The 13202-nt window shown below is 40.6% G+C and overlaps 1 protein-coding gene across 1 annotated transcript; it reads left to right on the forward strand.

The window, feature by feature from the left end:
- Positions 1-10843: 10843 nt before the first annotated feature.
- Positions 10844-11719, forward strand: LOC130956941 (protein FAR-RED IMPAIRED RESPONSE 1-like). The gene has a single exon (XM_057883868.1). It carries the CDS (start codon positions 10844-10846, stop codon positions 11717-11719), a length of 876 nt encoding a protein of 291 aa, XP_057739851.1.
- The last annotated feature ends 1483 nt before the right edge of the window (positions 11720-13202 follow it).

Here is a 13202-nt window from a genome sequence, read left to right on the forward strand (position 1 = left end):
CAGAGACCTCAACAAGGTTTCAACAACAATAATGGTGGAAGAAACAGGTTTAGCAATGGCAAGCCTTTTCCATCATCTTCTCAGCAACAGACAGAGAATTCTAAGCAGAACCACTCTGACTTAGCAACCATGGTCTCTGATCTAATCAAAACCACTCAAAGTTTCATGACTGAAACAAGGTCCTCCATTAGAAACTTGGAGGCACAAGTGGGACAACTGAGCAAGAAAATTACTGAACTCCCTCCTAGTACTCTTCCAAGCAATACAGAAGAGAATCCAAAAGGAGAATGCAAGGCCATTAACATGACCCACATGGCCGAACATGGAGAGGAGGAAGAGGCAGTGATCACCACTGAGGAAGACCTCAATGGACGTCCACTGGCCTCCAATGAGTTCCCTAATGAGGAATCATGGGAATCTGAGGCTCACACTGAGACCATAGAGATTCCACTGGATTTACTTCTGCCATTCATGAGCTCTGATGAGTGTTCTTCTTCTGAAGAGGATGAATATGTCACTGAAGAGCAAGTTGCTAAGTACCTTGGAGCAATCATGAAGCTAAATGACAAGTTATTTGGTAATGAGACTTGGGAGAACGAACCTCCTTTGCTCACCAAAGAACTGGATGACTTGTCTAGGCAGAAATTACCTCAAAAGAGACAAGATCCTGGGAAGTTTTCAATACCTTGTACCATAGGCACCATGACCTTTAAGAAGGCTCTGTGTGACCTAGGGTCAAGCATAAACCTCATGCCTCTCTCTGTAATGGAGAAGCTAGGGATCTTTGAGGTGCAAGCTGCAAGAATCTCACTAGAGATGGCAGACAATTCAAGAAAACAAGCTTATGGACTTGTAGAGGATGTTTTGGTGAAAGTTGAAGTCCATTACATCCCTGCTGATTTCATAGTCCTAGAGACTGGAAAGTGCATGGATGAATCCATCATCCTTGGCAGACGCTTCCTAGCCACAGCAAAGGCTGTGATTGATGTGGACAGAGGAGAATTGATCATTCAAGTGAATGAAAAATCCCTTGTGTTTAAGGCTCAAGGATATCCCTCTGTTACCATGGAGAGGAAGCATGAAGAACTTCTCTCAAAACAGAGTCAAACAGAGCCCCCACAGTCAAACTCTAAGTTTGGTGTTGGGAGGCCACAACCAACTTCTAAGTTTGGTGTTGAACCCCCACATTCAAACTCTAAGTTTGGTGTTGGGAGGTTTCAACATTGCTCTGAGTATCTGTGAGGCTCCATGAGAGCCCACTATCAAGCTACTGACATTAAAGTAGCGCTTGTTGGGAGGCAACCCAATGTTATATTTAATCTATTTTCCTTTGTTATTTCATGTTTTCTATAGGTTGATGATCATGGAAAGTCACAAAATCAATTGAAAAAGCAAAAACAGAATGAAAAATAGAAAGAAAAATAGCACACCCTGGGGGAAGATCTTGCTGGCATTTAAACGCCAGTAAGAGTAGCAAATGGGCGTTTAACGCCCAGTCTGGCACCATTCTGGGCGTTTAACGCCAGAAAGGGGCACCAGACTGGCGTTAAACGCCAGGAAAGGGCATGAAGTTGGCGTTAAACGCCAGAAATGGGCACCAGCCCGGTGTTTAACGCCAGAATTGGCATGAAGAGCATTTCTGCTCGCCACTTGGTGCAGGGATGAATTTTCCTTGACACCTCAGGATCTATGGACCCCACAGGATCCCCACCTACCCCACCATTCTCTTTCTTCTTCACCCATTCACCAATCACTTCAACACCTCTTCCCCAAAAACCCCTCACCTATCAAATCCCACTATTCTCTTCACCACTCACATCCATCCTTCATAAAACCCCACCTACCTCACCATTCAAATTCAAACCACTTTCCCTCCCAAACCCACCCATAATGGCCGAACCATACACCCCTCTCTACTCCTATATAAACCCATCTTCACCTCATTTTCACACAACCTAAACACTACTTCTCTCCCTTTGGCCGAACCACAAAGCCACCTCCATCTCCTCCATTTCTTCTTCTTCTAATCTCTTCTTTCTTCTTTTGCTCGAGGACGAGCAAACCTTCTAAGTTTGGTGTGGTAAAAGCATTGCTTTTTGTTTTTCCATAACCGTTTATGGCACCTAAGGCCAGAGAAACCTCTAGAAAGAGGAAAGGGAAGGCAAAAGCTTCCACCTCCGAGTCATGAGAGATGGAGAGATTCATCTCAAGGGTGCATCAAGACCACTTCTATGAAGTTGTGGCCTTGAAGAAGGTGATCCCCGAGGTCCCTTTCAAACTCAAAAAGAGTGAATATCCGGAGATCCGACATGAGATCCGAAGAAGAGGTTGGGAAGTTCTTACCAACCTCATTCAACAAGTCAGAATCTTAATGGTTCAAGAATTCTATGCCAATGCATGGATCACCAAGAGCCATGATCAAAGTGTGAACCCGAACCCAAAGAATTGGCTTACAATGGTTCGGGGGAAATACTTAGATTTTAGTCCGAAAAATGTAAGGTTGGCATTCAACTTGCCCATGATGCAAGGAGATGAACACCCTTACACTAGAAGGGTCAACTTTGATCAAAGGTTAGACCAAGTCCTCATAGACATTTGTGAAGAGGGCGCTCAATGGAAGAGAGATTCAAGAGGGAAGCCGGTTCAACTGAGAAGGCATGACCTCAAGCCCGTGGCTAGGGGATGGTTGGAGTTTATCCAACGCTCAATCATTCCCACTAGCAACCGGTCCGAAGTTACTATAGACCGGGCTATCATGATTCATATCATCAGGATTGGAGAGGAAGTAGAAGTTCATGAGGTTATAGCCCAAGAACTTTATAAGGTGGCGGACAAGTCCTCTACCTTGGCAAGGTTAGCCTTTCTTCATCTTACTTGTCACCTCTGTTATTCAGTTGGAATTGACATAGAGGGAGACATCCTCATTGATGAGGACAAGCCCATCACTAAGAAAAGGATGGAGCAAACAAGAGATCCCACTCATCATGAAATCCCTGAGATGCCTCAAGGGATGCACTTTCCTCCACAAAACTATTGGGAGCAAATCTACACCTCCCTAGGAGAATTGAGTTCCAACATGGGACAACTAAGGGTGGAGCACCAAGAACATTCCATCCTCCTCCATGAAATTAGAGAAGATCAAAGAATCATGAGAGAGGAGCAACAAAGACAAGGAAGAGACATTAAGGAGCTCAAGCACTCCATAAGATCTTCAAGAGGAAGAACAAACCGCCATCACTGAGGTGGACCCGTTCTTTAATTTCCTTGTTCTTTATTTTCCTGTTTTTCGAAAATTATGCTTTAAGTTTTATTTATGTTTGTGTCTTATGATCATTAGTGTCTTAGTATCTATGCCTTAAAGTTATGAATGTCCTATGAATCCATCACCTTTCTTAAATGAAAAATGTTCTTAATTGAAAAAGAGAAGAATTGCATGAATTTTGAATTTTATAACAGATTAATTATTTTGATGTGGTGGCAATACTTTTGTTTTCTGAATGTATGCTTAAACAGTGCATATGTCTTTTGAATTTGTTGTTCATGAATCTTGGCTCTTGAAAGAATGATGAAAAAGGAGACATGTTACTGAGGATCTGAAAAATCATAAAAATGATTCTTGAAGCAAGAAAAAGCAGTGAATACAAAAAAAAGAGAAAAAAGAGAAAAACGAAAAAAAAGAAGAGAAAAAAGAAAAAGAAAAAAATAATAAAGTCGTGATCCAAGGCAAAAAGAGTGTGCTTAAGAACCCTGGACACCTCTAATTGGGGACTCTAGCAAAGCTGAGTCACAATCTGAAAAGGTTCACCCAGTTATGTGTCTGTGGCATGTATGTATCCGGTGGTAATACTGGAAGACAGAGTGCTTTGGGCCACGGCCAAGACTCATAAAGTAGCTGTGTTCAAGAATCATCATACTTAACTAAGAGAATCAATAACACTATCTGGATTCTGAGTTCCTATAGAAACCAATCATTCTGAATTTCAAAGGATAGAGTGAGATGCCAAAACTATTCAGAGGCAAAAAGCTAAAAGCCCCGCTCATCTAATTAATACTGATCTTCATAGATTTTTTGGAATTCATTGCATATTCTCTTCTTTTTATCTTATTTAGTTTTCAGTTGCTTGGGGACAAGCAACAATTTAAGTTTGGTGTTGTGATGAGTGGTGGACGAAATTGTGATCCATGTTCTAATTATTTTGAGATGAAGGCTTCTAAGGGGCAGCAGCTGAATTCACAACTTCGTTCAACTAACCAGCAAGTGTACTGGGTCGTCCAAGTAATAAACCTTACGTGAGTAAGGGTCGAATCCACAGAGATTGTTGGTATGAAGCAAGCTATGGTCACCTTGTAGATCTCAGTCAGACAGATTAAAGGGTAATTGTGATTACTGGAATAAATAATAAATAAAAAGGAATAATAAAATGGATAGAATACTTATGTAGATTCATTGGTAGGAATTTCAGATAAGTGGATGGAGATGCTGTATGGCCCAAGGACGCCTGCCTTCCCACTGCTTCAACTCAATCCTTCTTACTCCTTTCCATGGCAAGCTGTGTATATGGGTTCACCATCAGCGGTGGCTACTTTCAATCCTCTCGGGAAAATGATCCTATGCGGTTGTCAATCGCACGGCTAATCGTCTGGAGGCATCACCCATGGTTGATGGCTACATCCCATCCTCGCAGTGAAAACTAATGCTCACGCACTCTGTCACAGTACGGCTAATCACTGGTTGGTTCCCGCTCCTACTGGAATAGAATCCCTTGATTCTTTTGCGTCTGTCACTAACGCCCAGCACTTGCAAGTTTGAAGCACGTCACAGTCATTCATTACTGGAATCCTACTCTGAATACCACAGACAAGGTTAGACTTTCCGGATTCCCAGGATCCTACTCGGAACACCACAGACAAGGTTGGACTTTCCGGATCCTCATAAATGCCGCCATCTATCTAGCTTATACCACGAAGATTCTGTTGGGGAATCTAAGAGATACACATTCAAGCTCTGTTGCATGTAGAACGGAAGTGGTTGTCAATCACGCGCGTTCATAAGTGAGAATGATAATGAGGGTTATCTAATCATCACATTCATCATGTTCTTGGGTGCGAATGAATATCTTGGAATAAGAATAAGAGAGATTTGAATAAAAGAAAATAGAACTTCATTAATACTTGAGGTACAGCAGAGCTCCACACCCTTAATCTATGGTGTGCAGAAACTCCACCGTTGAAAATACATAAGTGAAAGAGGCTCAGGCATGGCCGAATGGCCAGCCCTCTCCATGATCAAGTGACCGAATGATTCAAAGACTTAAAGTGGTCAAAAGATGTATAATACAATAGATAAATGTCCTATATATACTAGACTAGCTACTAGGGTTTACATGAGTAAGTAAATGATGCATAAATCCACTTCCGGGGCCCACTTGGTGTATGCTTGGGCTGAGCTTGATCAATCCACGAGCTGAGGCTTCTCTTGGAGTTGAACTTTGAGTTATGACGTGTTTTGGGCGTTCAACTCTGGATCATGACGTTTTTCTGGCGTTTAACTCCAGAAAGGAGCATGTACTTGGCGTTCAATGCCAAGTTACGTCGTCATTCTTCGAATAAAGTATGGACTATTATATATTGCTGGAAAGCCCTGGATGTCTACTTTCCAACGCCGTTGAGAGCGCGCCAATTGGATTTCTGTAGCTCCAGAAAATACATTTCGAGTGCAGGGAGGTCAGAATCCAACAGCATCAGCAGTCCTTTTGTCAGCCTTTTTCAGAGTTTTGCTCAAATCCCTCAATTTCAGTCAGAATTTACCTGAAATCACAGAAAAACACACAAACTCATAGTAAAGTCCAGAAATGTGAATTTAACATAAAAACTAATGAAAACATCCCTAAAAGTAGCTTGAACTTACTAAAAACTACCTAAAAACAATGCCAAAAAGCGTATAAATTATCCGCTCATCAATGAGCGGATAATTTATACGCTTTTTGGCATTATTTTTAGTATGTTTTTAGTATGTTTTAGTTAGTTTTTATCATATTTTTATTAGTTTTTAGTTAAAATTCACTTTTCTGGACTTTACTATGAGTTTATGTGTTTTTATGTGATTTCAGGTATTTTCTGGCTGAAATTGAGGGACCTGAACAAAAATCTAATTCAGAGGCTGAAAAGGACTGTAGATGCTGTTGGATTCTGACCTCCCTGCACTCGAAGAGAATTTCCTGGAGCTACAGAAGCCCAATTGGCGCGTTCCCAACGGCATTGGAAAGTAGACATCCTGGGCTTTCCAGCAATGTATAATAGTCCATACTTTGCTCGAGATTTGATGGCCCAAACCGGCGTTCCAAATCAGCTCAAAACTGTCCGGCATTAAACGCCGGAACTGGCACAAGAATGGGAGTTAAACGCCCAAACTGGCACAAAAGCGGGCGTTTAACTCCAAGAAAAGTCTCTACACATGAAAGCTTCAATGCTCAGCCCAAGCACACACCAAGTGGGCCCGGAAGTGGATTTTTATGTCATTTACTCATCTTTGTAAACCCTAGGCTACTAGTTCTCTACAAATAGGACCTTTTGCTATTGTATTTGATATCTTTGGACCATTTTATATCTTAGGATCATCTTTGGACGTCTAGTTCTTAGATCATTGGGAGGCTGGCCATTCGGCCATGCCTAGACCTTGTTCTTATGTATTTTCATCGGTGGAATTTCTACACACCATAGATTAAGGTGTGGAGCTCTGCTGTACCTCGAGTATTAATGCAATTACTATTGTTCTTCTATTCAATTCATCCTATTCTTGTTCTAAGATATTCATTTGCACCCAAGAACATGATGAATGTGATGATTATGTGACGCTCATCATCATTCTCACTTATGAACGAGTGCCTGACAACCACCTTCGTTCTACAAGCAAACAAGGCTTGAATGTTTATCTCTTGGATCCCCTAATCGGAATCTTCGTGGTATAAGCTAGAATTGATGGCGGCATTCAAGAGAATCCAGAAGGTCTAAACCTTGTCTGTGGTATTCTGAGTAGGATTCAATGATTGAATGACTGTGACGAGCTTCAAACTCCTGAAAGCTGGGCGTTAGTGACAGACGCAAAAGAATCAATGGATTCTATTCCAACCTGATTGAGAACTGACAGATGATTAGCCGTGCCGTGACAGGGTGCGTTGAACATTTTCACTGAGAGGACGGGACTGTAGCCACTGACAACGGTGATGCCCAACATACAGCTTGCCATGGAAAGGAGTAAGAAGGATTGGATGAAGACAGTAGGAAAGCAGAGAGACGGAAGGGACAAAGCATCTCCATATGCTTATCTGAAATTCTCACCAATGAATTACATAAGTATCTCTATCATTATGCTTTATTCATATATCATCCATAACCATTTGAATCTGCCTGACTAAGATTTACAAGATGACCATAGCTTGCTTCATACCAACAATCTCCGTGGGATCGACCCTTACTCGCGTAAGGTTTATTACTTGGACGACCCAGTGCACTTGCTGGTTAGTTGTGCGAAGTTGTGATAAAGAGTTGAGATTGCAATTGAGCGTACCATGTTGATGGCGCCATTGATGATCACAATTTCGTGCACCAGGCCACTATGGCAAATTATATATCAAATCGAAGCCCCGGACGTTAGCTTTCCAACGCAAGTGGAACCGCGTCATTTGGACTTCTGTAGCTCAAGTTATGGTCATTTTAGTGCGAGAGGGTCAGGCTGATAGCTTTGCAGTTTCTTCAACTTCTTGTATTCCTTCCACTTTTGCATGCTTCCTTTCCATCCTCTAAGCCATTCTTGCCCTGTAATCCCTGAAATCACTTAACACACATATCAAGGCATCTAATGGTAATAAGAGAGAATTAAATAAAAGAAAATAAAAGCCAAAGAAGCATGTTTTCAATCATAGAATAAATTCTAGGAAGGAATTGTAAAACATGCAAATAGTATGAATAAGTGGGTAAAGAGTTGATAAAATCCACTCAATTAAGCACAAGATAAACCATAAAATAGTGGTTTATCACTCACCTCCCATCATAGTTTCAGAAAGCTTCAATTAAGAGGAAGAAAAAGTAAAGTAAGAAGAAGAGAAATGCAATCTAGATAATTGGGGATGAATTATGATTTTATAATGGGATAAAGACTAAATTAGGTCCAATTGCAATTTTGTCATGTCACTTAATCGTTGAAAACTTCCAACGTGGTAGGGAATATTTACATCAATATTCCGTCAGCTGAATTAGCATAAAAAATGAACTCAGAAACTAGGAAAATTCTACTATGCTGAAGGAGGATTCCTTCCTCAGAAGCTGAAGCATGCGTGTTAAATTAGGAAGGTGTACGCGTGTATTTTTCAGTATGAAAGTGACTTTGAACTTTGATAAGTGACAAGCAATGGCTGCAGAAGTTGGACTCACAATAGCAGGCTTTGTCTAGTAATTAACCGTAGAAAAATTATAATCTTGATGTTAAAATTTTATAATCACAAATAATATTAAATATATTTAGAGTATTCATGGGTATTTTTTATTGTGTGGGCTTGGGCTTATGTTGAAGTAAATATATAAGTGGGTTTGGTATGTATGAAGTGTGCTAAATATGTTGCATTGATAGATTAAAAAAAACATTTCATACAGCTCATATGATGTGAATGGCGTGCCTTTGTTCCTGACAAAAAAAACAAGGAGATGCTTTACTTTGAGTCTCTATCCCACTTCATGAGCCTCTCATCCTTCTCCAACACCACATCAGAGAAGAGAGACATCAATAAACCCTAGCAGCCACTGAACCCCATGCCTCCACCTTCTTCATTGCCGTTGGTGTCGCTTGAACTGAGACTGCCGATTCTCGTTTGGTCTCGGTGACGTCCATAGAAGAGACCGAGTTTGTTTGTTTTGTGCCATTGCTGCCGTCGTCGAGTTTCTCGCCGGCACCTGTCGTTTCTCCATCGTGATCTTCTTCTCAGTGAAGTGGGGGTTTGTTCTCTCCTGGAAAAATCTCTCCCTTCAAGCGCACTCTTTCTCTCTAAGCTGACATAGTCGCACGGTAGAGATCTCTGCTTGTGGTCATCCGTATTGTCGTTGGTGTTGTCTTCGTTCTCTCCTCGACGTGGCTGTGTCTCTCTTAAAGTTCTCCCTGTCTTGAAGCTCAGCTTTTTCACCACTGGTAAGCCTCCACCAGTTCTTAGTTAATTTTAATTTTGCTCTAACTCTTGATTTGATGCTAGTTTTTTGGTTGAATGTTGATTGTTGAGTTGGTTCTGAGTTATTATTACTCATGACTTAATTGTTGTTGTTTTTTGTTAATTTTTCTGAGTTTAGTGTGATTTCTTAGTGATTAAATCCTTCCTTGAAATTGTTCTTAAGGATGGCTTAGAATTATACTCATCATGATTCATGGAACTGACGCAGCAGGAAGTCTTAGTATATATTATATATGTATTCAGATTTATTTTTTTGTAAAATTAACATTTGATTTAACTTTATGCAGTTATAGGAATAGAATTTTCAAACACAATGACGATTGGGATCATTTTTCAAATTTTTACAAACATAAAAGGATTATATGCAGCATGATTCATAAGCTCATTTAGCGTATTTACTGTTTTTTGAATTCTTTAATATTCCTGTCTTGTTGTATGAACTTGTTTGTGAAATTTTAATTGCAAATTTTGGCCAAGTTGTTAAAAGAAATTGTGAAATTTTAAATTTTATTAGTCTAAAAAGCATGAAATTTAAATAGTTGAACTTATATATTGCATTTTTAAGGATTTCATATTATATTTAATTAAATTGGTTCAAACACAGTTCGATCTCGAATAGATCACTGAACCATTGAAAAGTCACTTGAAAGGTTACATGATACGTTCAGTTCCCACAAGCTTGTGATAGGTGTGAGGAACAGACATTGGGGGTTCATCGATAGAGGGTTTAGTGGTCATCAACCAAAGTGACGTGATGTCGGCGGACGAAAATGCTTTTCCTAGACTTTACTCTCTACATTTGGGGACCGTAGAGGACACCCAGTATGAGGTAAGCATTCAGTCTACATTGTTGTGTAAGCTATTGATCCTTTCTATTATAGTGTTGTTGAATAAGTTAGAGCATCTCAATAGCCGAAGCCGTCAGGAAAAAGTTGGGAGAGAATAGGTAAGAGGTGAACTAGTGACACTAATCGTGGGGTGGTTGGGTTCTGCTCTACTAGAGGAAAAAGTTAGGTTTTGGGGATTATAATTGTTGTGTGAAAGTGAAATAGGGTGAGTTGAACAGGTTTGATTGGTGCGTGGAGAGCATTAGAGTTGTGTTATTTTTATAATAAGGATACGTAACAACAGAAAGTACTAAAAGTTTTTGTTATATGAGTTGTAGTAATTTAAATTAATAGTTGTAAAAATCGAACTGCAGCTTGGTGCAGAGCATGGTAGGGCATATTGTATTCTGTTATTATCTTATGTGTGTTTACGGATGTCCAGATGGATGATGGTCCTAGTGAAGGAGTTGGCGAAGGTGAGGGTGATGCTTGTGGGACATATGTCGATCCGAAATGGTAATTTACTAACGATAATAAGAGCTTTGAGGATGATGATGAGGATGACATGGTTTAGCATGGAGATGTTGCCGGCTTGAGCGTGGCTGATTTACTAAAATAGGCTTGGGACAGAGTTGATGATGCCTATGAATTTTACCGTAAATATGGAAGATGTCATGGATTTGGGGTGCGGAAGGGTGATTCTGGCAAAGATTGCGATGGAAAGTTGGTGAGATATCAATTTTTTGCAATAGAAAAGGACTAAGAGAGACTAAACACTACAATAGAATAGACAGATAGAGGATGCACAAACCAGAGACCCGAACTAGCTGCCAAGCAAAGTTGTTGGTGTACTTGGACAAGAATGAGAATAACTGGAAGGTAAGGAAAGTAGTGACAGAGTACAATCATGAATTGGCACCTGTTCGGATGGTACACTTGATAGCGAGTCACCGTGAATTAAATGAGGTAGCTAAGGCACAGATAGATGGGATGCATGTGCATGGAATCACAACGTCGAAGATACTGGGATATATGGCTGGGGTGGCCGGAGGGTACTCCTTGCTTGGGTTCTTGAAGAAAGATGCATATAACTATGCTGACAAGGCGAGGCGAGCGAAATTAGTGGATGGTGATGCAAATGCAGCCCTAGTATATCTTGAAGAAAAGGCTGGTTTGGACCCGATGTCAGTTGCAAGGTACAGCTTGACTGCATATGAAAGGCTTGTGAATTCGATATGGGCTGATGATGCAAGCCGATCGGACTACCAATACTTCGACAATGTGTTGGCCTTCGACTCTACTTACAAGAAAAACAAGTACAAGAGGCCCGTTGTTATTTTCTCTAGTGTAAATAACCACAAGCAAACGAAAATTTTTGGGTTTGGGTTGTTGATGGATGAAAGCGTTTCCTTGTATCGTTGGATGTTAGAGAATCTTTTAGAGGTGATGTGTCGAAAGAAGCCGTTGGTAGTTGTAACAGACAGAGATAAAGCGATGATTAAGGTTGTCAAGGAAGTTTTATCTGAAGCGACACACTGGTTGTGTGCATGGCATGTGGAGACGAATGTTACCTTTAACGTGAAAGACGAGAATTTAAAGGTCTTGTTTAAGCGGTGGCTATACTCGGAGATGGAGATTGCCGCATTTAAGGCGGATTGGGAGGATGCGCTTGAGTAGTTTGGGCTAAAGGATAGTTTGTGGGCCAACCAAATGCATGAGAAGAGAAAAATGTGGGGAAATGCGTACCTATGCGACAAGTTTTATGCGGGATTTCAAACGACATCACACTGTGAGGGGATTAATGCATTCGTCAACAAGTTCTCCAAGTCAACCCAAAGTATACTTAAGATGATCCAGAACTTGAAAATAGTAGTACGCGAATATAGAAACAAGGAAATTCTCCTCCAATTCAACTCCATACACACTGTGCCTGTGATGATCACTTATCTCAAATCAATTGAGTCTGCTGCTGCAAGGGTGTATACGAGGGAGGTATTTTCGGATGTGAAGAAGGAAATAGAAAAGGCTGGAGCTGTTAACCTAGTGAGGAAAAGGAGGTACCTTAACACCATGGTGTACACTTTAGAGGAGTATAGGAAACCAAACATGCACATAATGGCATGTTTTGGTAGGGCATCGGGGAAACTAGAATCCCAGTGTAATATTTGGTGAAAAAATGGGTATCTTTTTAGGCATATGTTCTTCGTGATGAAAGCTGAGCGCCTTGCAAAGATTCCAAAACCCTTAGTTCTAAAGCGATGGAGATTGGATGCAAAATTTCCGGACAAATATGTTGAGAATTGGGAGGAGTCAAGCGAGAGGGGTTACTTACTATGCCATGGTGCACTATATTCTGCATCACAGTGGCTGTTTTTCCTTGGGGCACATAACTTAGTGATGTTTCACAAGGCAATTGATGGAATAGTTAGCCTGTGTAAAATCCTAGAGGCAGATTGTAAGTTTCGCACTTCAAGAGATGGGATAAAGGATGCATAGGGTGTTGTTAAGGACCCAGAGGTTGCGAAATCAAAAGGAGCAACACAGATAGCAAAGACTATGCACAGGAAGGGTAGGCGTTGCACCTGTTGCAAGCGCACTGGGTACACAAAGAGGAAATGTCCCGAAAGAAGAACCAGAAAGAGCCCTCGAGCAGAGAACAATTATGTCGATCATTCGCAAACGGAGGTACATGTAGTTATAACACATCTTGAGTTAAATGTTGTTGTACTTACCCGTGCGAAATATAATTAGATATTGTTCAGTAACTTACTTATTTCATTACATTTCAATTCAATTATGGTTGACACTTCTGGTATTGTGGTTTTTATTTGGTGCCGCTAATGTTAGTTTTCGAGTTTAGGCCCGAGGTGATGTAAGCGTCACACTTGCATATAAAAGGCGAAAGACTGTAGACATTGTACACCTTCAAACCATTACCTCAAGCAACTATGACCTCCATTCAAGTGAAAAGAAATCCGAGGCACCACCCAAAATGGATTGGGAGCAAGAGGTAAGGTTAACAGATGGGTTTGGATTATATTGAGCTTGAATTAAGTTGTTTTGGTTGCTGCATATTGTGCTTGATTTATTGAGTTTGACTTATGTTCCTATATTTATGCACCTAAGTTGAATTTGATTGTTGTTGCTGTTGCTATAGGTG

This window comes from Arachis stenosperma, chromosome 10 (assembly GCF_014773155.1).
Source record: "Arachis stenosperma cultivar V10309 chromosome 10, arast.V10309.gnm1.PFL2, whole genome shotgun sequence".
Classification (NCBI taxonomy): domain Eukaryota; kingdom Viridiplantae; phylum Streptophyta; class Magnoliopsida; order Fabales; family Fabaceae; genus Arachis; species Arachis stenosperma.